The following is a 25,841-nucleotide window of genomic DNA, read 5'->3' on the forward strand; positions in this document are numbered from 1 at the left end:
GGTTTCTGTGCTTCGAGATAAGCCCAGGAAAAGACGGCACTAGAGAAGATTCAATCATTCTTCGGGTCCTTGCGTTCCTAAGAGGAAACGTACCAGGTATGCATCCATAGTAATACTCCCTTAGTTTCACCAGTTATTACTGGTAAGTGGTACTGGTATCAGGACTATCTTTGGATACAAGTAATGCACCCATTTCCAAAATTATAGGCAAAGGTAACTAGTGCACTAACTTAAGCTAATAAGTGTAGCTACAATTACTCATGGACATTTTAAGTTTAAGACATTTGGATTACTCTTGACATACTTAAGACGTTACTTAAACTTATTCCAATGAATATATCAAGGTTACCGGTAACTAGTACACTAACTTGAACTTATTAATTTTAAGTTGAACAAAATTATATTCTAAAAGATTAAGTTCATGGTCGTACAAAACTCTGAAATCTTATGTGAAGGAAGAAGACGTTTCTATGTCATAATTGCTATTAGAAGCTGTGTTGTGACAGACTCCCTTCAGAAGTAACTGGACAATACCTTATATGCAGCAAGTATCAACAGCCTGGAACCTCTGCCCTAAGGATTCAAATATTTGGGGAATGGATGTCCAAGGGCTGCAGGGTGCACGCAGCAGATTGATACTTGCATTATACACAACTGCTGACAAGCTGAAACTGATTGAGCTGACATGGGACGAGGTGCTGCAGGTAGCCAAAGCGAAGATAGAAGAAACTGGAGAGAACATATTGAAGCCTTGGCCCTGATGCTCTACTGTGGGATGAAGGGCCTTAAGTCCAATATTCATTCAAAACAAAATTTCACATTTTATATATGCTGATTTATTCACATTTTGTATCTAAAATCAACAGCCACTAACATCTTTTCGGTTCTTTCTGAAAAATCTAGTTTCATTGGGATCGAAGCCTTTCTCCGAGGCCCCGAACACTGCCCAGGAGGGAGTTTTAGACATGTAGTCTTCCGCTTTGAATGTCTTTTCGCCATCGGATAAATTATATTCTTGAATAAGCTCGTGAAATTTGACGTAGTCTATCCATGTCCACCATTCACCATCAACTTTAAACTACAACACGAAGAGGATCACTTCATTTAGTAATGTGTAGATTATTAAGTAATAAATTGCTTCGCTTTATTTCTCTTAAAATCGATCCTAACCTTTTTATGCGCGACGAGCACACAATTCGAATGCGCGTGTTCAGATGCTATTTCATAGTCGGGTAACATGTCGGCCAACTGTTGCACGAATGAAATCACTTCTTCGTGCCACGGCACGTTTTGCATCGTTAAACTACTGGCTTTAGAGTCGCCGCAGAATGTTACGCCCTAGTAGGAAAAAAAAATCAAAAAGGTCGAGTTAATTCAAGTTACTCAAAATAGCTCATTTTACCCCACAACTAAATGACATTTTCTGAATTTTCATTTCCCCCAAAATGTCTTTAGTTGTTCTATCCATCAGACTATCACTACAGTAGACAAATATATTTTCATCAAATTACTAACTACCTTTATTTCTATGAGATCTGGATTTCCGATAGCTATAAGATCAGCATATGACTTCAACTCCTCCGTGTTCCAGGCTTTTACCAGTGTCAACCTGTATACTGTCCTCTGACCCTACAATATCAACACTTAAGCTCAATCCCTTAAACTATTACAAAATAACTTGTGTACTCAATGACAACAAGATTTGATTCACTGTACCTTTTCGGATAATGCTTTCAAACTATCAAGGAACCTCGGCCAGAAATCACGGAACAAAGGCCTGTCGATTTTTTTGAGGGCATCTTTAGTACTTGCATCAACGCTAACGTACAACTGCGTTACAGGTAAGAGATTCCTAAAAACGGATTCATAGTTTCATTAAGACATCACTATATAATAACATCTGATTAGCGGTGGAGAGATTAGTTCGAAATTATCTTCTGGGATCATCTATGTTTATTTTGTTATAGGATGGGTAGGGAGTACAGGTAAACATAGCCATGTGTCCCATAATGGCTACCGTAGTTGTCTTGGTTTGGATATCATGAACCAACACGGATCTAATCTTTGTCCTATAGTAATTGTAATACGCCAAAAACCTGACCAAATCTAGTGATATACCTTATAGCATCTGGAAACTGAGCATTCGTGACCAGAAACGATGATATGGATTTATCATGTAGCATTTTGACGAAATTGTTTATTTCTGGATACATAATCGGTTCGCCGACTAAAGATAAGGCACAATGCTTGATAGACATTCCTTCCGCTATACGTTCAGGTTTTACGCCAGGAACACCTGCCAAAATATGAACATTTCAATCACTGTACTTTTACGCACTGTAGTAACTACCGGTAACTGCATTATCTTTACTGAAAGAATTAACACATTTTTCAACTACCTTTGAATTGATTGATGAGTTTATAATGATTTTCCATTGCTCCGTTGATTATCAATTCTGGGTTATCCATTTTCCATCTCCATTCAGTCCCTACAGGGTTAGTATGATGTCTGTAAAAATTAATCAAACGAAATGGTAGCAACGTAATCGTCGATATAAGCATATCTTGATCATTTTAGATATTTACCTCCAGCAGAAGACACATTTGTTCGCACAAGCCAAACTCGGAGTCGTTTCCATACATCGGTGACTCTCGATTCCATAAAATGTGTGCTTATAACAGCCACCACGGCCTCGTAACATCGACTGAAATGATCCAACAGCATAAAGCTTAGGAAAGTATGTCAATATCAATGAAATCGATTTCTCCTTTCAATACATATATTGCATGCTTTCAATTATCTTTTTTTCGATATTCTAAAGAAAGCCACTGTGAAAGGGTTCACTAGCAAATAGTAGTCACAGAATACATTTAGAAACAGACACAAAAATGTCTGCCGGTAGTTTCAATTAACAAGAAATTTACACCACCTTGAGAGACAGATAGCTCACCTTAGTCCATCGACAAAGTTTGACACCTGAATGTGAACCTATGAGTTTATAACCCTGTTTCTCGAGGGCTTTTTTAAGTATGGGAGTGATCATCTCGCGTTCTCCTTTAGAACTCTCTTCGGCTTTTCGTTGTATCTGGAAAATGTAACAACCTTAGTCTGTCGAATAAATAGCTGGTAACGAGTCTTTGATGTCAAATACATGAACATATAACCCAATATTTTGAATTCATTCGATCTGGTAAGTCAAGGTAAGAAACCTCCCATGATACCTTAGCTTTCTCCATTTTTTGCATCATATTTCCAAGATCTTCCATATCCATCACACCATTTGACATATGTTCTTTGTTACCATCATCATTATCATTGTCATCATCCTCTTCGCTGCTACTCTCATACAACTATAATGAATACCGGACTGCATAAACAAATAACTTCAACAATATTAACAATCTACCCATCTTATATTGTATTGTTACCAACCACTTCATCTGTAGCCGTCTCCTTTTCTTGGCAACAAGTGTCACTTTGACCACAACAGGACGTTGATGAGGTACACAAATTGTTGTATGAAGTCCAGAAGCTTTTCATCCAGACATCAAAATCTGCTTCATTTCCTAAAACAAAAATTATCAGTTTGTACCAGTATTTATACCTTCCATTTATTTGTCTCGTTAATTAGGGAAATAAATCAGTCTTGATATCAACCAGGGCAAATAAAGTGGCCACATTGTGAACCACCATCACTAAGGCAAGATTGCCGCACTGTCTATAGGTTAGTGGTAGGCTATAAGGAATACTAAATTGAGTACTGGGTACATATTAGTTTGGATATAGGCGGCTGAAATAATCTAAATGATCTGAATCAATGAATTACCTCCATTTTTACTAAGTGATACATTCTCATCCATCATTCCAACCGGCAGCAAACGAACGGCAGAAAGTTGATGAAGCCACTTGTCAACATTTTTTCCAGGCTATCAAAACATTAAAGTAATTCGGAAGGTTCCGTAAGCACAGTGAAGTCATGATTATGTAAACTCAGAAGCGTTGCCGAAGACGAACTGAAATCATTTGGTTTTTCCTATGAATCATACAGTCACTATTCTTCATTCATCAAATGTCCCCACTAAGGGGAGGAACCCAGATCAAATCTAATAACACCTATGTAACTTAAAGCAGTGCAAATTTATCTCGTAATTTAGTAATTTTTGTTTGATTAAAGCCAGGTTACTCAACTAAATTTTCTTAAGACTTACAGTACAAAAATGATCGCTATACAGTGAGTTTCCAAGTCCGACGACGGTGTATCGCATTTCTTTCAGCATTGACTTCTGCACTCGGAAATCCGAGGCAGCCTCCATAATCCATTTATAAAACCATTTAATATCCTCCGGAGGAGCTCCTTCAACGTATGTTGATAAAATGAACACGCATACAGCACCACTCACTGCCTGTTAATACGAGAGTATAAATTCAGCATTAGTTAAAATGATGTATTAATCAAGCGGATATTTTTTTACATCTTTGCTTCATTTCATATCTGATTAGTTTAACTCACCTCTTCAGCTAAACTCTCGTCTGGGTCATAAGTCTTTAGATCGACGATGCTGCAGGTTATTTCTCTCGATTCGGCTTGTTTCGACAACTTAGTTGCGAAATGCTTAAAAAAAGAACGAAAATACCTACAAACAAACCTATAGAGGTAATACATTATCACGTCTGAATTCGTGATTTTTACCTTTGCAGTTCCAGTCTGAGTTCCATAAAATATTTTTATCGATTTTCCAGAGTCTGATACACATTTCTGACTTAGTTCATCGGGAACCTTCCTTTCAGGCTTCGGTCCGTTGTAAGCTTTCTAAAAGTTCAAAACATAAACTATGATATCATTAACAGAAAGGATATTTACAAGATTTTTGTTGCAGCTTTTTGGATAAGATACCTGCGGATTTATCCTCGAGCTTTGTTGGCCATTGAATAGAAGCCACACGAGAGCTGTTATGCCGATGAGTAATGTCGCAACCGTCACATTGAGATATGTCGACGGGTCAAGAAGCGCCTCTAGAAAATCCCCTACAACATAAAATGAGGGTTCTTAAATCAATGTTACAATGCATGCATATTTTATTTACTATCAAAGCCAGGAATGATATATGATATCGAATTTCCCACTACACAACTCATGGTCCAGCCTCACTTGCCAGGGTTTGAGGGTCTGTGGCAGGCGAGGATGAACAGGACTGATTGATGAGAATGAATGAATATTCGATGATTGATTGAATTTGAAGCGAAAGTGCCTTTTTTCCGCAACAAATCCTACGTCACGACACTGAATAATTCATCGGTCCGGTGTCCGTCACTCACGATACACGTCAATAAGGTATAAGGCAGTTGTAATTACAAAATACAGCCCACCTCTGAGCCTATATGATTGTGAAATCCAGTCTTCAACGTGTATTTCTTACCGTCCATGGAGGCCGCCATCTTGAAATCACGTGACACATGCATTGGAGTGCGCGTTTAGCTACTGAAGCGACGATGTAAAAAGTTCCAGTTCATTTTGTCCCTTGAATTAATCTTGAAATGGCTTTATCAACTCAGGAAGCCGATGATGATACACAATTCATTCTTGTGTTGAAGATGGATAACGCTCGGAACATGTCAAATATTCTGAAAGCTATTCATTTTAAAGATGTAAGTTGTCATCTCTGTTTATTCTAGTATCACTGTATCTACAATTAATTTTTGATTTCATTTTTCATTATTGAATTTAGTGTCTGATATTTAACATTCTAAGTTTCCCCCTGTCAGAAATATGTATGTTGCAGAATTTTCTTCACTACGACGTTTCATTATGATTTCTTAACTAAAAGACAGATCAATCGATATGAGGGCAGCACCGCCCGGTGTCGGATATAATGTCCTCTTATCTTCGGGCCGGATAATCGAAACTAATAATTTTATCTTTCAGACTGCTACCGTATTTGCTAGTAACAACGGTTTAAAAGTAACCGTCGAAGATGCAAAGTGTATTCAAGCCAACGCATTCCTGCAATCGACCATATTTCAAGATTATAAGATAAATGAAGAACAATCAACATTTAAGATTAATTTGACTGTACTGTTGGTAAGTAATCTATATGTAGCCAATTATTACATATTTATTGGCTTATTAGCCTATAATTAGGGATTCGATTTAATGGTTTGGTTTCATTTTTGTTCACATTTTAGGAATGTTTGAATATCTTCGGTACAAGTGCGGTCCCTGGTCAGACAACTGCCTTGAAAATGTGCTATGGGGGATATGGTTATCCTTTGATATTATTGTAAGTAATGATTAAATCTTTTCTTTTATTAGTTTTAAGTAAGATAGCGATGAAATTACGTTTGTAATACTGTTCATGTAGATTGGAAGAAAATGGTGTGCTTACGGATTGTAGCATTAAAACACAAGAACCCGATGAAACATTAGATTTCAATTTCTGTAGTACGAATGTGATCAACAAAATTATCATGAAGGTAATCCATATCTACAAAGCATTTAAGATTTAACACATCATTTTGGACTGAATTGGTGCTTTGGAAGAAATAGACAGTTTCTAGGGAATGTAATCTCTTCATTAATCTAGAATATCCAAGCCTAAGCTAAATACATGCATTTCATTGGATCTTACATTTCAGTCAGAATGTTTAAAGGAGGCGTTTAGTGAACTGGATATGACCAGTGAGGTGTTGGAGATATTGATGTCCCCTGATAAGCCTTACCTAAGACTTTCAACTTTCGGCAATTCTGGTAGCACACATGTAAGTGAGCAACCTCTAATGGCATTCCTCTCGGTTTCAACTATGAAAATCCTTGAACTGTCTTTATATCTTTCAGTCAGATTTCCCTAAAGACTCCGATATGGTTGAATCATTTCAATGCACCAGAACTCAGACGAATAGGTAATCTTCAGATTGATAAAACTTATAAATTCAAATCAGCATCGGTTAATCTCTTGTTCTTGAATATCTAGTTCATTGGATTAAACAAAAAAAACATCATCTTTTTGAAGTGCGGAGGACCTATTTCCCAGATGGCTGACACTTATATGTTATGATCATGCGTTCGGTTATCAGTTCTGACCACTAATCAACTAACTATGAAAACCGAAATTCTCCCAACTAACAGTATTGAAATATCTAGTCGCATCATTTCATTCTTCCTTAAATGCAGGTATAAAGTATCTTTATTGAAACCGTCAGTAAAAGCGTTGACTCTTTCTTCGAGAATCTCACTTCGTACGGATGATAGAGGATTCTTATCACTGCAATACATGATACGAAACGACGATGGTCAGATTTGTTTCGTTGAATATTATGTAAGTATTTTTCAAAAATATGTATCGCCGAGTGTAAATCATTCGACTTGGGAAAGACAGACTGACTTATGGGAGATGTTTCAGGATTTTTAAGATTATAGAATATACTGAAATTGTTGTGAATGTTGCTACATGTTTTTTCAGTGTTCACCAGATGAAGAATTGGATGAAGAAGACATCTAATGGCTTGACTAAGTGTTTCATCAAAGTTTCAACTTTCTTGCATTTATCGTGGAGTATATGATTTTATAAAAAGAATATATATAAGTTTGTACGAATACAGAAAGATTTAGATTAAATCGGCTTGAATTCTGGTCGGAGAGTATAGTACAAGGGTAAGATATTGGAATTAATCATTCCATTGTACATTTTATTAAAACAATTACGTTAAAATTACAATGCATTAACCTTCTTTTGTTAAAATTAAGATTCACAACAACCTGAGCTTTCATCTAAAAACAATGTGCATTTGAAAGACATTTAATAATCGAAATATTAGCAATAAAACATCAGAATCTTTGTCCAATGTAGTTTCAACCACAGACAATGACTTTCCATAAGATAGATACCGGTGTACATCCTAAGTCAAGAGTGTCTAAAGATTGCTAATAAAAATCGAATGATCAATTGTTGACGGACTGCAGCTTTAGTCAAAACAGATGTAGGAAGATGGACATTGTCTTGAAATATGATGGCATAACCATTAATGTCATCTCTGCCTTAAGTTTTAGGTACAAACACATGATGTACTAATCAACTTAAAAAAAGCTAATGCCAGTGACCATATCACATCTAAAATAATGATGCTTTAAATAAAAATTTCTATTTTATATTTTGAAATTAAAAACATTCACAAAATCAGCTAACTCAGCCACCTCATGGAGAGATTGTCACCTCATGATACTTGCATCAATGGATTGGTATCTTAATTTAATACATTTCACAGATTTAAAATTAGATTACATACTATCACAATTGAGGGTGTCAGAAAATTAACTATGGTAATATTTCATTGAATCAAGGCAGATAAATAACACCTGGATGCCGTTGTTTTAGAGAACAGAGTTTAACTAATAAATTGATGTTATTTCTTCCATTAGTTCATGTGAAATCGAAATAAAAACAGCTTAAGATAAACCCACCTACAACTGATTTTAAATTGCTACAGAGCCTAATATACCTATTTATAATTACCTAGCGTTCATGTATAGAAAACTGCCTATTATCATGAAAAAAAGCGACAACGTAAAACCACGCACTCTATCTCTACGAGTTTCTAATTCGTCCTGTCTGAATCGTTCGGCCGACTCTTTATGATAGTGATTCCTTTTAATCGTGTCGCCATAGTGTTGCCTGTAGAATTCGTCGAAGTCGTATATACGCGATTTTCCGGTTGGGGGTGGCTGCGTATGTTTTTTGAAACCGCCCGGGTGAAAGTTCGTACGCGGGTCGGCGTCGTCTTCTTCGACTTTCGACTCGCCCGGCGTATTCGTCGGATCCAGGAACCCGCGATCGTACATTTTTCGTCGACGTTTGTTGCCGAGCACCTCGTACGCGGCGGATATCTCGGCGAATTTCAAACCGCTATTTTTGTCCGTCGATATATCAGGGTGAAATATTTTCGAAAGTTTGTAATACGCGTCGCGGATCTGTTTGTGGGTCGCCTTGGGCGTAATGTGCAAGACGTCGTAATAGTACGTAGGGTTTTGATGGCCCGTCAAAATGAGCCTCCTGAATTGCGGTAGAAAATGAAGTTCCTCGTCAAATTGTCGTCGCGGACGTTTCATAAATAACAAAGGAACGGCCGATATCGCTTTAGATAAATTTCTTTTTCCGACATTGTCAATATCAAGAAGCCGCCTCGAAAACCAAGTGATTCCGGTTGACATTCTCCTCGTTCGATGACAAGAATCGACAGCCTTCGAAGATATCATTTCTTTCTTAATGCTGCAATGCCGTAGTAAGCATCTTAACTGACCTGGAAAAAGAAGGATCACCGAGATAAGAAGTTAGCACTGAAAAAAGAAATGGTAAGAAAAGAAAAAGCTAAAAAGGAACGTATATTTCCTAATTTTTGCATTTATTCAGCTTAAAAATGTTCAACTCTCTATCAGCTTAACCCTGAAATCCAATGACATGAATGAAGGACCGAAGAAGACCCGTGTCCACTGTCAGTCATGACGTAATCAATATATATATTCAATGAATGACATCGATTATCGAAAATCTTGTATCCACCATGTCCACCGCCGAACTGTCCCAACTTGATACATACCTCAAGGTTCTTTGTGAGACCTTATCCATTCAATCAATACGAATGTGCGAAATATGAGGATATTGAGAAGGAGACGCTAACTTACCTAAAATTACTTTAAAAACAAAAAGATTAACCAATTTCTGTTGTAGGGTTGTTCGACGGTGTACCAGGACACCAATTCAAGATGTCGGCAATGTAGAGGGCGGTATAGAACGAGTCAATTTAATTCAAAACTTTATTTATCCCATTATGTTACACACTATACATCCGGATTGTGTACAATATAGCCATTTAAGAAAAACAACATTAAATATAAACTTCAAAGAAAAAACAAGAATAAAAATGTGAAGTATTAGGCCCATTCAACGTGGATTGCATTAGCAGAAAAAGTTCATTGTCAAAATTCTTTTCCCGAAAAGACAATTCTCCTCAGAATCGATTCTACTAGAGGCAGCTCTTTTCGTGCTGCTGACCAAAACACAACCGCAATGTCATTTTTTTGAGAAAAAAAGGTGTATTTTTCATTGCACTAATTGATTGCGTTAAATTCAATGTTTCAATTTTGTCAGAATTACGACCGCGGCGGCCCGCGTTATGATCCCGGCCGAACGTTTATATAATGCAAGGCTGAGTGCTCCTCTAACCGATTACACCAACATTTTTCAGTGAACAAGTTTGCTCAATCTAACTCAAATTCAATGAAAATGCCATTCTTTTATAACGCTAAATTCGATGTTCCATTGGCTTAATGGGGGTTACGCCGTCGCTGAGGGCTGCATTACAGACTCCAGCTGGGCAGCGCCCTCCTGTCCACAGAAGACAATAAATAGCTAGGGCAGTCCTGGTAGTCTATCGGCGGTAGACAACATGGCACACCCACCCTTGACACAGGAACTACACACGGCCCAGAGCGCATAGCACACCCCGGGCATCACCGCTCCAGCCCGCACTAGCGCAAAACCCAGTCTACAACCGGCAACCAAAACCAAACCGCAAACAACCACCACAGAAGTACGCCCGACTATAAGGCAGTGGCATAAGGCAGGTGGGCACATCCCATCTCCCTGATCAAGTTAACCCATCAAATTTTTTCCCATCAAAGTTTCATTTTTATCCGTCAAATTGTCATGTTGTCCTGATCTTATGGATTTATACTATTAGAAGTCAATCCCAATCGTAGATAGGCCTCTGACAAAACTACAGTGAAAGCTATTATCTATTATTCTCATGGGCCGGTCTGCCGCTTAAAAAAAAGGAGAACACGAGTTCGAAAGAGAACACAAAAATATCAACTGATATTCACGAGAAATGATGTAACGCAACACTTTCAAGATATGGGTTTGAAACTTTTTTATTCTCGAAAAATAGGAAAAATAGAAACAAATTCTTCCGAAGAGACGAGAAGATACACAATATCCGTGTAAGATGATGACGAGAGAAATCCCACAATAAATTCAGCCAAAACGAAAAACTTGAATAGATGAGTATATATATTTGCGCAACGTTTCGGTTAAAGACTATTAGCCATTCTTCTGAATTTTTCTTGCATAGCTCTGTACCACCATTACAGCGTCAAAATATTGTATATGATATGAATTGAAGTGAATTATTCTCATAATAACATATTTATATTTGATGTTTCCACACTTCCATCCATTTAAGACTCAATTAAACGATGTAATTGAATATTCTTAATTCAGCATCATCATTGGCGGTTATCCCGGTGCTCCCCTGAAATAAATAATTCGTATGAAATATATTTGCTTTATGTAGATATTGCCATATTCGCCAAAAGAACCTTAGTGTTTGATGTACTACAGTAGGTACACTAGGATCGTAGAGCGATGAAGATCTCTGGGGAGACAACCGCTGCCAGTGCTTTGTGAACACCATATACTGCATTTAAAGTTTAAAAAAACTCACAAGGTATGGTGTAGCAACATTTTAGTCCACCACTGCATAGGCCCAATGCCGCGTGCTCTTCGGGCAAGCAATTCTCCTTGCAATCACCGTAAACCCCGTGATAGATGTAGCACGCATCGGTATCGGCCAACATCGAAAGAGCCACGATAGCGAAGACGAGGACCAATTTGAACTTCATGTCTGTGATGGGTCAACGTAAAACAAAACAAAACAAAATTAGATATTGGGGATTTATAAATATATGATGGGACTTCATTACTGAAACAGCCGTAGAGGTCACATGCATTTTAGAGATAATTTTCACATTTGTCTTGATATACTGCTAATGAATCAATTTGTGATATGGTCTGGTGATAAAATGGACTATTCATGACAGCTTGCCACAGTCCCACACGAATTGTACATAAAGAAAACAAAATCAGTGAAAGTCGCATTTCATTCAGACCCTTCATTCCGTTTTTGGAAGGCATGATTCATATGCAAATTGTAGATTCTTGAAAACGATATTTTTGGGAGTTGTCGAGAACTGGAAAAAGAAAGAAAAGTATACAGAAATAATTTGAACGACGGTAAACTTTAGTAAGGTTAAAGGGGCGGGGCGAAAGATGACGAAAGAACAAGAGTCAGTCTGGTGACTTGAAAAGAAACTCACGTGTATGTATACATTCTAAAATCCACAACATTTTCCACAATCTACCCAAGGCAGCAGATTTGGCCGTTACATTGAAAAACCCCGAAAACACCACTCTCATTTGATTGGCAACTTTTCCTGCATATTCCCGAAATTCCGTGATATATGGAGCAGTAGGTGGTCGCCTCTGCCATGATGCCGGTGATCATTGAAGCAGCCAGAAGAACGATAAAAAGATACTTCATTTTTCAACAGATGATAACGTACCAAAATGAAATGGCAGGTTACAAATATACAATCGAATACTTATAGTTTGTGACCATTTCCTGAGACCCATCTGACAAATTTACACGATTATATATATATCTAATGACAAATCAGATAAACATTAAAAAACTGCAATGATGAAATACGTACAAGGATAATGTACGTACAAGGATATTTTTCCTGTCCAAGGTTTCCGCTGAAAAAAATAGATTTATATTTCAATATATATCTTGCAATTTTTTCTTTCATTCTGTTCATCATTCTTCTGCGTCAATTCGTCTTGAAGCAGCTTGCAGACAACAGGTTACTCTGAAGGTTCTCGATTCTCGATTCATGAATTATACACATATCTACATATACTGTAAAGATTGAAATTTTGAGTGTTTGAATAAATAAGTATATACATGTATAAAATCTAATCACAGTCCCTCGTGGGAATATCACAGTTATTGACCTACGATGGCGCTGTGCGATAATTTTGCGTGAATATTGCAGTACGTGTGGGGATATACTAATGTTTTCGGGGTTTATCGATACTCGCCAAAACGGATTTTTTGAATAGAAAACTCGTCTTTTCCGAATCCTTCATTCGTGTACCACAGCGAAGCACGCTATTCACATCAGATATAGATAGAGATACCCATAGATATGTAATATTTTTTATGCTTGTCCAAGCGAAGTCCCTTTTCGATTGTGTTCTTCCGGAAGATTACTTTCTCTTTCGATAACCGGGTCTGGAGCCAATTCATCCTCTAAAATCCGAAATATCGAATCATCCGTCCGTCCGTTGACGGAATCCAGTTATTTTGGGAAGTTTTGAAGACGCTTCTGTGGATTGTCTTGATATTTGGTCTATACATGTAACTACCTTAGATACATCTGCTGCCAATAAATGAGTAATAATAGACTGGGTTCGAACCTGGGACACCCCTGTTTCAATCACGCAGAAGCCATCTATCCATCACTAATTCACAAAAAAACTCGACAAGAAATAATATTTATTACACATTTTTTATTAGAAGAGATGTATCGTAATTCCTAATTAATCATTGCAGTTGTCGAGAACTGGAAAATTAAAACAAAAACAGTATATATAATTAGAAAAACAAAACTTGACGAAAGATGACGAAAATATGAAGAAAAGAGTCAGTTTGGTGCCTTGAAAAGAACACAGCAAGGACAACTCACGTGTTATACATTCTTCAATCCACGATTTCCGAAATTTACCCAACGCAGCAGATTTGGCCGTTACATTGAAAATGCCCGAAAACACTTCTTTCATTGGATTGACAACTTTTCCTGCATATTCCCGAAATTCCGTGGTATATGTAACAGTAGGTCGTCGCCTCTGCTTCGATGCTGGGAATCAATGACAGAGCTACTGTAGCCAAAAGAACGATAAAAAAATACTTCATTTTTCATCAGATGATGACGTACCAAAAATGAAAATGGCAGGTTAATGTACAATCATATACTTATATAGTTTTTGAGACCATTTCCTGGAGATCCATCTGACAAATTTACACGATTACATATATCTATATGGCAAATCAGATTAACATAAAAATCTTCGATGATGAAATACTTGCACGTACGATTGATATTTCAATGTGTATCCTGCAACTTTTTCTTTCAGATCGGTGTACATGTTATGATAGATACGCGTGCAAGCCAGTTTGGGATGGAAAATGTTTACAGTTTTGTTTTTATTTCGTGGTTTATGTAGACAGCTTATTGTAGACACCAAGTAACTACGAAGGTTCTCCATTCTCGATTTATGACACATCTATACTGTTAAAATTGAAATTTTGAGTATTTGAAGAAGTAAATACATACATGAAATCACATTCCCTCGTGGGAATATCACAGTTATTGATCTACAGTGGCTCTGTGATGCAGTACGTGTGGGGACATACTTACTTAAATCAAGAAAATCTATGTTTTAACTCGCCAAATCGGATTTTCTTTTATACAGAAAATTCGTCTTGTATAAAATTAAGCTTAAGGCCCGAATCGACCATCATACAACGCATAGCGAAACACATTAATCTCGTCAGATATGGATAGAGATATCCATAGATATGTTTCATGCTTTCAGAGCAGATTGTCCAAGCGAAGGCCCTTTTCGATTGTGCTCTTCCGGAAGATCTACTTTCTCTTTCGATTATCGCGTCTTGAGTTTCTGCCAATTCATCCTCCAAAATCTAAAAAATCATCTTAGCTTACTTCGGGTTCCACTTTTCATCCGTTGGCCTTATGTCCGTCCGTCGGTAGACGGAATCCAGTTATTTTGGGAAGTTTTGAAGACGCTCCTATGGATTTTCTTGATATTTGGTTTATACATGTATCTACCTTAGATACATACCTCAGATGCCAATATGAGTAATAATAGACTAGGCTCGAACCTGGGACACCCCTGGTTATCCTCTAATAACCACCCTCACGCAGAAGCCATCTATCCATCACTAATCATTCACAAATAAACTAGACAAGAAATAGTATTTATTACACATTTTTTATTAGAAGAGATGTATCGTAATTCCTAGTTAATCATTGCGCAAGGCAGCAATTTGAACAACTATACGATGTTTATAATATATATATATATATACACACAAGCACCTGATATTTTACTATATAATTAATCATTTATCATTAAGATTACTATAGATGATGTAATTTTGTACAACTGGAGTATTCGTAGGTAAACACACATTATTTTATTATACGACGTACAATCCACAATTTGAATGAGAATCAATTGGACTTTTTAGTCAATTTATGCTTTTTCATCGTATCATCCAAACTTCAGGTTTTTCAATGATGATTCTTAACATACATTAGTAGAACGAAGAAACTTAGACAGATGCTCTTTTAGGTTATTTCAATTATTAGTTCAAGTAACATTATTCATTTATCGTCAATAACAAGCTACAGTTTTTTTTTTCTAAAATATACTAATATAACTTATGTACAATGTTTTTCACTTTTCATCTGCACCATTTTCAACAACAATTTATTCAGAAGCGATTTGTTATTTTCGGTAGAAATTGAAAGTTGAAGTCAGTCAATCTCCGCAACCAGTTGCTTGGTTCATAAAGCAAACCAGATTATTTGGAGCTGATGAAATTAGTAGTTCAGTTTACTGGCAATCAAATCGGATTATGTATATATCATGTAGTACAATTCCATATCGAAGTGCAGAAGATCAAAATCCTTATCAAACGTTTTAACCATTGAATTCTATTGGTATTTTGAATTGCATTGAAATATCTCAACTTTTTTTCTTTAATTCTCAACTTCTCTCAAAAATTTCCACTCAAACGCTTTCATCAAAAGTTTCAAATCATTTAAGTGGTTAACTCGCATTAAAGGATTTTAACATTTCCTTCCTTCAGCAATATCATTTAACTTAACGAAATTATACATCAATTTCTGTTATGCAGGTACCAACCCGCAGCCAAAAACCACCCCTTCGTGACATTTACCGAAAGTAGGAAGTCTTGTCTTGATGATCAATTTTGTTAGTGTAGGAACAAAACGTCTGATCTTTGTAGTTGAATTAATTTTGTTAGTTTACTTTCAATCAAAAATGCCCTAGTAGACCTCCACAGTGATCAAGAATTGGAAGAATTGTGATACAGTTTCATTTGTTTGGGGAGAAGGGGTAAGTTCAGGCTGCGATAACATAATCAAAGAATTTCATCAGTGTGCAAACGTAGTAATAGTAGTAGTAGTAGTAGTAGTAGTATTAGTAGTAGTAGTAGTAGTAGTCATCCTAAAATCATAACACTTTCTCCATGTTATCATATCTAAATTTACAGGTTACAATATCAACGTTAAAATTACAATACACGTTACAATCATTTTATCGATATACGACGTACGGCATACAATTTCTATGGAGAGGTAATTCATAATAGGACTAAAAGACAAAGAAATGCGTACGTTTTGCTCATATACATAACTTCATATATGTATACTTCTTTTTCCTCTTTTCGTTTCATCCGTCTCTCTCTCTCTCTCTCTCTCTCTCTCTCGAAAATGATGATCGATGTCGAGGAAGTTTTCTCCCAAGAATAGCTGTGTGCGTGTTTGTTCTCTTTATTCCTACTAGATTCCGTTTATCTCTCTCTCGTGTTGATAAAAACAAGTATTTGACGACACCGAACGAACGCAAAATTTTCGCGTTCCTCGCGCGTGAAATTATGTAACACGTTCGACAACAGTTCACTTGTGCGACGACTTATCGGATAATGCTGCTCAAACGCAGTTCATTTCCTCGCTGAAGTCGAAACGCACATGATCACTTCGCTCGTCGAGCTACGAATCCGTTCGCTTTTCAGAAAGAAAGTTTCATACATTCACTTTTTTTTATTAGTAGGTAGTAATAGTTACGTAAAGTAAGTCTGTTTGAATGCCCAGCAGTTCGCGTGCGTGCGCGTGCGATCGTGGCGGTGACTGCCTTTTTTTTCGATTGAAAGTTCGCCTATCTAAAAAGCGTCTCACTGACACGATTTGCAGCCACATTTCCGTATGATCGGTATCGTTGTTATGTAGTTCGAACGGTCGTTACAGAACAGACGTACTCGCCGCGTTTTGATCTTCTTCGGCTTACAGCATGTTCCGTTGCTGCACGTGCCGGTGCAACGTCTGTGTTTGACCTTGTCACGCGATTTGCAGCCGGTCTTCGGATCCGTGTAGATCTGTCGCGATTCGATGATTTTACATGTTGGTGCTGGAAATATTTAGAATGCAGATCGAAAAATGATGATTAAGAGTAAATTGAAATTTCAATACAGTTGGTCAGGGTCAGGAATCGCATCAAACCAAGGGAAAAGTAGACATCTTTTTAAGATGGTTCCATGGTTTCCGTTGCCAATAAATGACTGGTTACTTTTAACTGTTTACTCCTATAATGTGTGGGGTCAGAGCAACTGGAAATACATTTCTACAAACTCTAAACTAGGGTTTCTGAGATTTGACAATTGAGTTATAATACTTAACATTGTAGCCAAGACTACTGTACTAATTCAGAAATAACAGAAATTCTAATATGTATATTTTATATCGGTAAAGTTATTAACTAATTTGGAGTGCATTTGAACTGGACTCTGTTTAAGATATAAAATCCCACACTTCTAGATTTAAAAAAAATTCACAACCTTTTTGAAAGACCTAAGTTGAATCTGCTTCGATCTGTACTCACTCTGACTGTTCTGTCAATCTCAACAAAAATTTCAGTCCTAAATATGTCAACACTTCCAATAACTTAACTATGTGCAGTGATTCGTGCATTATCAAAAATACATGTATTTTTGGTATTATATATATTATATTTACTGTGCATATATTTGAGATATCATTTTAGACTGAAGCAGGGTGGTAGTAACCAAATGAAATATTTCAAACAATTTTCAACTATCTTCAAGCGTGGGATTTAACATCTTTACACAGATCATATCACTGAAACGTTGAGAAAAGTGCACATTCATAAGAATCAAACAAAGATAAATAAGACATAAAACAGTTAGAAAATGACAATATAATGTTCATTCCTAAGCTACAAGCAAAAGCTTACTTATAACAAACTATTTGGTGCAGGAATCGTTGAAAGTATATTTCGTCGTTTTCAAAAATCAAATAAATATGTGCTGTAGACCGAGCAATTAAATTATGATAACGATTGCATTTAGAAAAGGAAATAAAAATCGTGTTTATTTTTGAATCTTTGAAGAAGAAATCAAAATAATGTTGTGCGACATGTACATACATGGCGAAAACAAAGCTCACACTTCCTTGAATGATTATACCTACAGAAGCGTTCTACATTCAGAATTTACTACAGAAAAAAAAATTGGTTCATCCAGGAACAAATTCTCGCCACTGGAAGACACCAATCAAGCAGATAATCAGTTAATGCATGCTTCATTAAGTTAAGAGCCTCTAAAACCGCCTAAAAATCTACATATTTCATCTAAAATGCGCCTAAGAAAGGAAGAGTGAGCTTCATGTTTGTCATGTATGTAAAATAATGCAACATTTTACGCTTAGAAGAAATTTCGATGCCTGTACCTTCATTCATATTCATAGTCATACGCTGTTTGCTATGCATTATTTTTGGAGGAGACATACCAACGTCGCACAGCTTTCCGGACCAACCGTGTTTACACTTGCATGCGTACGTGCCATCGTCTTTCGGTTTGCACTTGCCGTGGTGACACAGATTGTTCTTGCATGGGTTTTCGTTGCGATCATGGCAACCAGGCGTCATCTTGTGTCGCGTTTCCGCGGCGACGAAGTCGACCAGACGTCCTCCGATGTACACTTTCTGGAAACAACCTAAACAGGCAGAGAAATATGATCATCAATACACTAGTAATAGTTGTTTGAGAAAATAAACTCTTGAGAACTGTCCAGAACAGTTTCATCTCGAATCATTTTACCTTGCACCCGTCAAATTCCATAGACTCATAGGCTAATATTAATTAAAACTACTGTAGTCAAAATTTTGGGTCTGAAGTACATTGTAAGAATTGCAATGTTGAAAATATTTTAATCCACCCAACCCAAGGAGTCATTCAGGATGTTATTATATTATACCAATTACATTTTAGCCCATCCTCAGATGCTTTTAAATCTCGACTGAAGACTCACTTTTTTACCATAACTTATTCTTAAATATTCTTTTATATCTTGTTTTACCAATTTTAAAATCATGCATCTCATTTTGTAAGCCAAAGAGAATATTCTATATGGAATTATGGCAATAAATCATCATTTTCATTATTATTATCATTATTACTGTGTACGCACATTCTATTCATTCAATGAGATCTTACTTTAATGAAGTTCATTAGTAATTGCTGGCAGTTATGATTAACCAACATTTAAATATTGAAATTTCAACTACATCTACTCACCGATGAAACTGGCACCATCTCTGATATGCCACTTTTTGAATGCGCGTTGATTGACAGTGGGAGGCAGACCGCCGATGAATACCGGTTCATCCCCGACGTTGAGATACTCGTTGTTTCCCTCGTTGATGATCGTTCGCGGTTTGCCCCCGTCGACGACCATCGTCAGGTTTTTCTTGATGATTGTCAGTTCGATCGTGTGCGATTCGCCGTCGTCGACCTTCTCGAAGCTGAACATCGTCGACACTGGGTAGTTGCCGACGTCGTAGCTGACTCGCAGACGACCGAGGAACAGTTCGATGGCGACGTGTTGCTCGTTGCCGTGGTACATCAATACACCGTTGCCTTGTTCAGTGGTCAGCACGAACGTGATGTTGGCCGTAGGTTCCACGATCAACGGCGGCAATGCGGCGTACGCACCCTTAGCTTTGAAACTTACGCTTGTCAACTTTTCACATTTCTTGCCGTCAAAGCCTGAAATGAAATTGCTCTATTACCATCAATAACCCACAAACTTGATTGAAGTATACAATTATCTGAGTTGAAAATGAGATTCTTGGTTTCAGTAGTTGCAATCGAAGTAACTTAAATCGAATTTTACTCACAACCACAGAGCAATGGGAATAGTATAAGTAAAATGTAATCACTACATTACAGTAAATTTCAGACATATCAATTTTTATAGGGTCCTTATTATATCAAAAGTAACATACCAGTTGCGCATTTACACTTGTATTCATTGGATCCCGTGGGCTGGTAGCAGACGCCTCCGTTCTGACAGTCGCTGAACTGACACGCACTGCTGGCAGGGTAGTTGATCGGCGCTACGGGAGCGATGTCACAATAAGTACCCGTATATCGCGGAGGACAGATACACGAATACGTGTCTATACCGTCAACGCAAGTGGCGCCGTTCTGACAGCTGTGAGACGCACAGTCATTGATATCCGTTGTACAGTTCTTTCCGGTGTACCCAGCGGCACAAATACATCTAAACGGAATCAAAAAAATCATCATCACTGTTTAGTATATAAAATTCAACGTAGCTACTTATACAGAGAACACTGAGATTGATATGATATATGATTTATTTTCTCCATTAGATTTTCGATAATATAACAAAATATATAAAATAGTTGATTGACAATATGCAGAGGGACACCAAGCAAGCTTTTAAGATGTACGAAGCTGCAAGTGCTGAGGCCAGGCCCCAGTGCAATGAAACGTGCAAAGATGAATAAGGTGTGGTGCTTATCAAGAATAATAATAAGCACCAGACATTATTGCCTGAACATTTAGTTTTTTCTTACTTGTAATCAGTTTTCATGTCAACACATTCTGCATTTTCTCGACACGGGTTGAACTCTGTACAAAACTTGATCGCCGTCTCACAATAGGCTCCTAGAAAATGATTAATAATCACGTGTGAGTATAGCTGCTTATCTATATCAGGCCCCTATATTGATATTGATAGAAGATATCTTAAACGACGGTACCTGTAAAACCTTGTGGACAGATGCATTCGTAGCCATTCACCACATCTTTACATTCAGCTCCATTCTGACACAAGTTCTCGATGCAGTCATCGACATTAATTTCACATCTTTCCCCAGAAAATCCTTGCATGCACGTGCACCTAAAAAATGCATAGAAATTAGTAGCTCGTTTTTTTTGGTCAGTGGCTTGATGAGTTTCGAAAAATTCATATCTTTATCATCAACTGAAAAGAATGGATAACTTACTGGAATCGACCGTAATCATCCTTGATATCGCAGGTGCCTCCATTTCTACAAGGATTTCCAAAGCAAGCGTCTATTTCCAATTCGCAATTGGACCCATGGAATCCGGGCGCGCATTCGCACTTATATTTCTGGAAACCATGTTTCAGACATTTACCGCCATTATGACAAGGATTGTGGTAGCAGACGTTACATTTCGCTAACACTTCCGGATTTGGATGTTCCCCGGCAGCTTCTGCGATGAAATTTAGTCAAAATTAATTATTACATAGCTTGGGCACAGCAGTCAAAGTTTCCAGATGGCTATTAGTTGGGCAAATCTAGCCCAGAAAGGCTGTTCGATCGGGACTTCATTTTCCAGAAACATTTATTACAACTTATTCGAATTGTTCACCCACTCAGATATCTATGCCTGTTATCAATTGTATTCTCCTTCAATATCAATTGTTTCATTCATGAAATATTGTTCTTGATCACTTCCGCCCCTTCTCAACCCCTGTTTGATAATACATCATGTGAACTACCTTACTGGGTTTCCTTAATCTCCTATTAAGTAGTAGTTTATATTAACATTCCAAATTAAATCTAAATAGACCCTTCACAGAAGATGGCTGCGTTTGAGACAGGTAAGTCTGATTTCTAGATCTAGAAGACAGATTAAAGTTGTTAAATACATACCGAGGCATTGAAATTCATTTGATGGTGTAGTGAGGATGAGTTTATCCAACATATTAACAGGACCTGCGCACGATGCTATTCCCGGTTCGATATAGTCCATCTTGATGTAGTCGGACAACCATTTCAAGTTGCAATCGCAGTAGAATAAATTTCCTCCCAAAGCGCTGAAAATGGCAGAGAAAATTTAACCAAATGCTTCAGACCACAATCAATAAAAGAAATATGTGTATATGTAGCGCAATCGTGAAGACAAGGTGTTTATAAAAAGATTCTCGAAGAATCAGATCATTCTTTTACTTACATGTGTGTTAGCTGTTTCAAATCTTTGAACGCATCATACGGAATCGTGGACAGCTTGTTGCCGTGCAGAGACAATATTCGTAAATGCTTCAAACTGTAGAAACTCGTTTTGTCGATACACTGCAACTTGTTGTAGCTCAAAATTCTGGAAGAACAACCCAAAAGATTATTGATTGATGCCCATGTCTTTCAAGGTCCCCATGAACCTCGGTCTAAATCATCGAATATACTTGGTACTTACAAAGTGTCCAAATATGTCTGATTGGAAAATACGTGTGGAGGCAGATCTTTGATCTTGTTATTACTCAAATCACTGAAAAATATCGTAAACCAGAAAAAATCTTAAACAATTTTCAATGGCATAAAAAATCAGCATTATCATCTATACAGGTTGGTCATTAAGACTAAACTTACACTCGAATCAGCTTAGTCAGACGTTCAAAAACCTCTGTATTGATTTCAGTAATTTCATTTACATCCAGATACCTGTAATGAAAGATAAAACAATTCATCAACTCACAATATTCTACATGAAATGCAAAATTAAGTAAATGAGTTGCCTACTCACAGTTCTGTCGTGTCTAAAGGAATGTCTTTTGGAATTTCCTTCAACTTCTGTTGACTACATCGGACAGTTGTACCAGAACACTTACACATCGGAGGACAGTAAGCTCTTGGGTCACAGGAGTTTTCTATGCCTGAAATAGGCTTAGATATTTTACTATTTTGGCATTGGACATTGAAGTATCTAACTCAAGCAGAACCTGACCTAATAATACATATAGCCAGTACACACCACGATAGTGATTTAAAGTTTGCCCAACGAGAATCCACTAACTCTGATTCTAGATTCTCTGTTAATTTGACTTCAAATGTGGAGCTAGATGCAGTACATAGAATTGGAGTTCTGGCATTTAAACATTCCATAAGTGATAAGATGAAATTGAAAGTAAGACAAGTTAGAAATCAAACTACATTTACATTCAAAACTTACCCATAGCGTCCTTCGTGCAACAAGGGGGAGGACCAGGATGGCAACCAATTTCATTACTCGCTGGAAAGAAAAATAATTCACATAAAAAACAGTTCTCTGTGGTTTTGATGATCAATCAAGCCTGAAAACAATTTCCTCCAAATCTAGTTACATGATATTGCAACTTATGATTTATAGAAAATGCTATACTAAATCAAAGCTTACGTTCACAGGTGAAATCTTGCATTTTCAGATCTTGAATGTGTATATCTCTGAGGAATTGAGGTGCTGCACACCGAGGATTGCCAGTGACGATACTGCCGGTTTTTAACCACTCGGACATCCAACCAAGATGGCAATTACAGTTCATAGGATTCGCCAGTAAATTACTAAAATGTATCAACGTTTTAAAACTCAATGATCGATAATAAAGCTCTGCTACTCTTTGCTTGTAGCCTATATAGCCTTGTAGCTCGTAGCCCAGTCTTTTTTAAAAGACTTACAGCGTATTGAGATCTTTCAAGGTCGAGAACGAGCCTGTCATAATACATCTGATCTGGTTATCATAGATCGAACTGCAAAAGAAATAGCCATTACCAGTAACACAAAAATGGTATATGTGCAATAAAATCTATGAAAAAAAAAAAGAATGAACTTACAGCAATCTTAAAGAAGGAGTCTCTGTGAAGGTGTCGTTGTTGACGCAAGTGATCTTGTTGCTTCTCAGCATTCTGTAAGTAAATATAAAAACATACGTAAATAAACTCGCCTTACACATTAAAATGTATTCATTAAGATTATCCATAATACGTACAGGGTACGAAGATTCCTCAATCCCTTGAACATTCCATTCGTCACTCTTGGAAGTTTGTTTTCGGTAAGTTGTCTGTAGCGAAAATGTACAGAGTAATTCTTCGTCATAATACCCACCGAGCAATGATCGTGACGAGAGTTAGTTAATCTCTTAAAGAGGAAATTAGTATTCGAACTTAGTCGATGTTTTATGGGCGGTACTCACAATTCTTGAAGTCTTTCCGCTCCGTTGAAGGCGCTGTCATCGATGTGGTCGATTTTATTGTTTCGAAGATCTCTAAAAAGATCATGGCGAAACATGCGATTCATATGAAGCAAGAAATGTCGATAACATCCGACCAATAAATCAGAGTAGTTGAATGATAAAATCTTTGATATAGAATGTACTTACAATTTTACTAAGTTTTTAAGCCTCGAAAACAATCCGTTATTTTCGACTTTCTGAATTTCATTGTCCGACAAGCGTCTAAAAAGAGCATAAAATAGATTTGCATATGGGTACATTATGCATATGTGAGCAAGGATGATGAGTAGCGTGAGAAGAGTGTCAATGCCAATGTAGGAATTTATTTTGGAACGTAGGTTTGGACCAGCATCTCTCTATGAACTGGTCAGTAATCTACATACTATCTGAATATCTTTTACGATGGAACTTACAATTCTGAAGTGTAGCTAGGAATATCCGGAGGAATTCGGCTAAGTCGAACCCCAGAGCAATCGACGACTGTGCCTTTACATGAACACATCTTCGGACATCCAGTTTCGATCATGCATTCACCAGCGTTCTTTGTACGGAGCAATTCCGTGCCTGAAAAAAAGCAGTAAGAAATTCACACCCAAACGTACTCAAATCTGGCTCAATCTCATGCAATATGAGGGTCCGCAAAATTAGGATTTTCACTGATAATCAGGGTTTTAAAAAGTTTGAGCGGGGAGGCATTAGATGGTAACGTTTAAATTCTTAGTTTTTAGAATATGCAGTTCAAGCGAGCTTAAAAAGCTGTTCCTTAGTTTGAGCGCTTCTTTGTACAGCAAACAGGAAATGTGTACAAGTAAAAAAAGATTTTCTAACCTTTGCACTTGAACTTCGAGTGTCGAATTTGACCAATTTTTTTCCGTTGAACACGTTTCGGTTCCTCGCATCGGGCACCACTCGTCTCTATTGGATGACTGTACAAGTACTCGGAGAGCCAGCGTAGATTGCAATCGCAAATAAATGGATTACGTGCCAAATGCCTGTGAAAATAAAATTCATTCCAATCACAAACATCCCGTTATACATACCCATATGTATATATATATATATATATATATATATATATATACATGTACTAGGTGTACATCAGATATGTATGGACTCAAATTTACTGCTGGGACCTAGCTATTTTATGATATCGTTAGTAGGTAAATCATCAACGAACCATGGGCAAAGTCTTAATCATTAAGATGAACTGTTTTTTTTTTATTTGGCTGACTTGAGGGCTAGATGATAGAGGGCATAGCTACATCAAGTAAAGCCCAAAACATTTTTGAAATGAAATCGGGCCATGGATTTGGGACTATCCAGAAATTGGATTTGGTTCTAACAGCAGTATCATCAATCTTTGATAGCTGCATCTATGTAATGAATGGATATTCTAGATAGAAGTCAAAACCGTAGGATTGAAGGCAAATCAAAAATACATGCGCAAATGTAGACAATCATCGGAAGACCCATCCAAGTGTAACAATTCAGTGATGATGACATGATATCAATCAGTTCAGGTCGCATGTCTTTCAACTGCATATCCAATTTCAAATGCAAGAACATTACAGAATGCAATGAATGCTATTTATGCATTTCTGCACGTGTTTTATCAAATCATAAATGGGAAATGCTCTAAATATGAAATGTTTTTTTTTAAGTGCACAGGTGAGCCCACTTGACCTAAGATCGGTATGGTGCTTGAAAAAAGACCCATACAAATCACAGTTTTCTTCCCTTATTTCAGGGTACACAAAACATCCACCGAAAAATAAGCCACAG

At 37.1% G+C, this 25,841-nt stretch overlaps 4 protein-coding genes and 1 long non-coding RNA gene across 6 annotated transcripts in view; 1 reads left to right on the plus strand and 4 right to left on the minus strand.

Annotated features, from left to right (window-relative positions):
• Positions 1 to 822: 822 nt before the first annotated feature.
• LOC141900214 (S-adenosyl-L-methionine-dependent tRNA 4-demethylwyosine synthase TYW1-like) lies at positions 823 to 5,449 on the minus strand. Its single transcript, XM_074787003.1, has 16 exons — positions 5,419 to 5,449; positions 4,896 to 5,026; positions 4,692 to 4,811; positions 4,512 to 4,613; positions 4,210 to 4,404; positions 3,828 to 3,927; positions 3,434 to 3,567; positions 3,223 to 3,351; positions 2,952 to 3,086; positions 2,587 to 2,705; positions 2,400 to 2,509; positions 2,119 to 2,296; positions 1,717 to 1,852; positions 1,519 to 1,629; positions 1,171 to 1,338; positions 823 to 1,078 (listed from the first exon to the last, which is right to left on the minus strand). The coding sequence occupies exons 1-16, from the start codon at positions 5,435 to 5,437 to the stop codon at positions 860 to 862; spliced, it is 2,106 nt and encodes a 701-aa protein (XP_074643104.1). The 5' UTR covers positions 5,438 to 5,449; the 3' UTR covers positions 823 to 859.
• LOC141900215 (cell cycle checkpoint protein RAD1-like) lies at positions 5,446 to 7,571 on the plus strand. The gene is made up of 8 exons (XM_074787004.1): positions 5,446 to 5,647; positions 5,925 to 6,080; positions 6,185 to 6,279; positions 6,361 to 6,472; positions 6,635 to 6,757; positions 6,834 to 6,898; positions 7,170 to 7,314; positions 7,459 to 7,571. Exons 1-8 carry the CDS (start codon positions 5,537 to 5,539, stop codon positions 7,495 to 7,497), a joined length of 846 nt encoding a protein of 281 aa, XP_074643105.1. The 5' UTR covers positions 5,446 to 5,536; the 3' UTR covers positions 7,498 to 7,571.
• Positions 7,572 to 7,603: 32 nt separating this feature from the next.
• LOC141900216 (uncharacterized) lies at positions 7,604 to 9,853 on the minus strand. Its single transcript, XM_074787005.1, has 2 exons — positions 9,675 to 9,853; positions 7,604 to 9,292 (listed from the first exon to the last, which is right to left on the minus strand). Exon 2 carries the CDS (start codon positions 9,246 to 9,248, stop codon positions 8,505 to 8,507), a length of 744 nt encoding a protein of 247 aa, XP_074643106.1. The 5' UTR covers positions 9,249 to 9,292; positions 9,675 to 9,853; the 3' UTR covers positions 7,604 to 8,504.
• Positions 9,854 to 11,177: 1,324 nt separating this feature from the next.
• LOC141899499 (uncharacterized) lies at positions 11,178 to 13,835 on the minus strand. Of its 2 annotated transcripts, XR_012618629.1 has the most exons (4): positions 13,581 to 13,835; positions 12,147 to 13,457; positions 11,495 to 12,020; positions 11,178 to 11,302 (listed from the first exon to the last, which is right to left on the minus strand). It is a non-coding gene; the product is annotated as an uncharacterized LOC141899499 (long non-coding RNA). The 2 variants fall into 2 exon arrangements; XR_012618628.1 differs by having other exon boundaries at positions 11,495 to 13,457.
• A 1,073-nt stretch (positions 13,836 to 14,908) lies between these two features.
• Positions 14,909 to 25,841, minus strand: part of LOC141898751 (slit homolog 2 protein-like) — a 42,771-nt gene continuing 31,838 nt past the window's right edge. Inside the window, exons 15-35 of the mRNA XM_074784827.1 lie at positions 24,888 to 25,051; positions 24,473 to 24,623; positions 24,207 to 24,281; positions 24,021 to 24,092; positions 23,817 to 23,888; positions 23,662 to 23,733; positions 23,506 to 23,577; positions 23,228 to 23,391; positions 23,024 to 23,083; positions 22,598 to 22,727; positions 22,444 to 22,515; positions 22,271 to 22,342; positions 22,031 to 22,174; positions 21,730 to 21,893; positions 21,055 to 21,286; positions 20,809 to 20,948; positions 20,623 to 20,713; positions 20,026 to 20,303; positions 19,316 to 19,786; positions 18,468 to 18,734; positions 14,909 to 17,130 (exon numbers count right to left, since the gene is read on the minus strand). Of these exons, the coding sequence (XP_074640928.1) occupies positions 16,898 to 17,130; positions 18,468 to 18,734; positions 19,316 to 19,786; positions 20,026 to 20,303; positions 20,623 to 20,713; positions 20,809 to 20,948; positions 21,055 to 21,286; positions 21,730 to 21,893; positions 22,031 to 22,174; positions 22,271 to 22,342; positions 22,444 to 22,515; positions 22,598 to 22,727; positions 23,024 to 23,083; positions 23,228 to 23,391; positions 23,506 to 23,577; positions 23,662 to 23,733; positions 23,817 to 23,888; positions 24,021 to 24,092; positions 24,207 to 24,281; positions 24,473 to 24,623; positions 24,888 to 25,051 (3,196 nt within the window). The 3' untranslated portion in view covers positions 14,909 to 16,897. The remainder of the gene's footprint in view (positions 17,131 to 18,467; positions 18,735 to 19,315; positions 19,787 to 20,025; positions 20,304 to 20,622; positions 20,714 to 20,808; positions 20,949 to 21,054; positions 21,287 to 21,729; positions 21,894 to 22,030; positions 22,175 to 22,270; positions 22,343 to 22,443; positions 22,516 to 22,597; positions 22,728 to 23,023; positions 23,084 to 23,227; positions 23,392 to 23,505; positions 23,578 to 23,661; positions 23,734 to 23,816; positions 23,889 to 24,020; positions 24,093 to 24,206; positions 24,282 to 24,472; positions 24,624 to 24,887; positions 25,052 to 25,841) is intronic.

The sequence above is a fragment of the Tubulanus polymorphus genome, chromosome 2 (assembly GCF_964204645.1).
Source record: "Tubulanus polymorphus chromosome 2, tnTubPoly1.2, whole genome shotgun sequence".
NCBI classification, from domain to species: domain Eukaryota; kingdom Metazoa; phylum Nemertea; class Palaeonemertea; order Tubulaniformes; family Tubulanidae; genus Tubulanus; species Tubulanus polymorphus.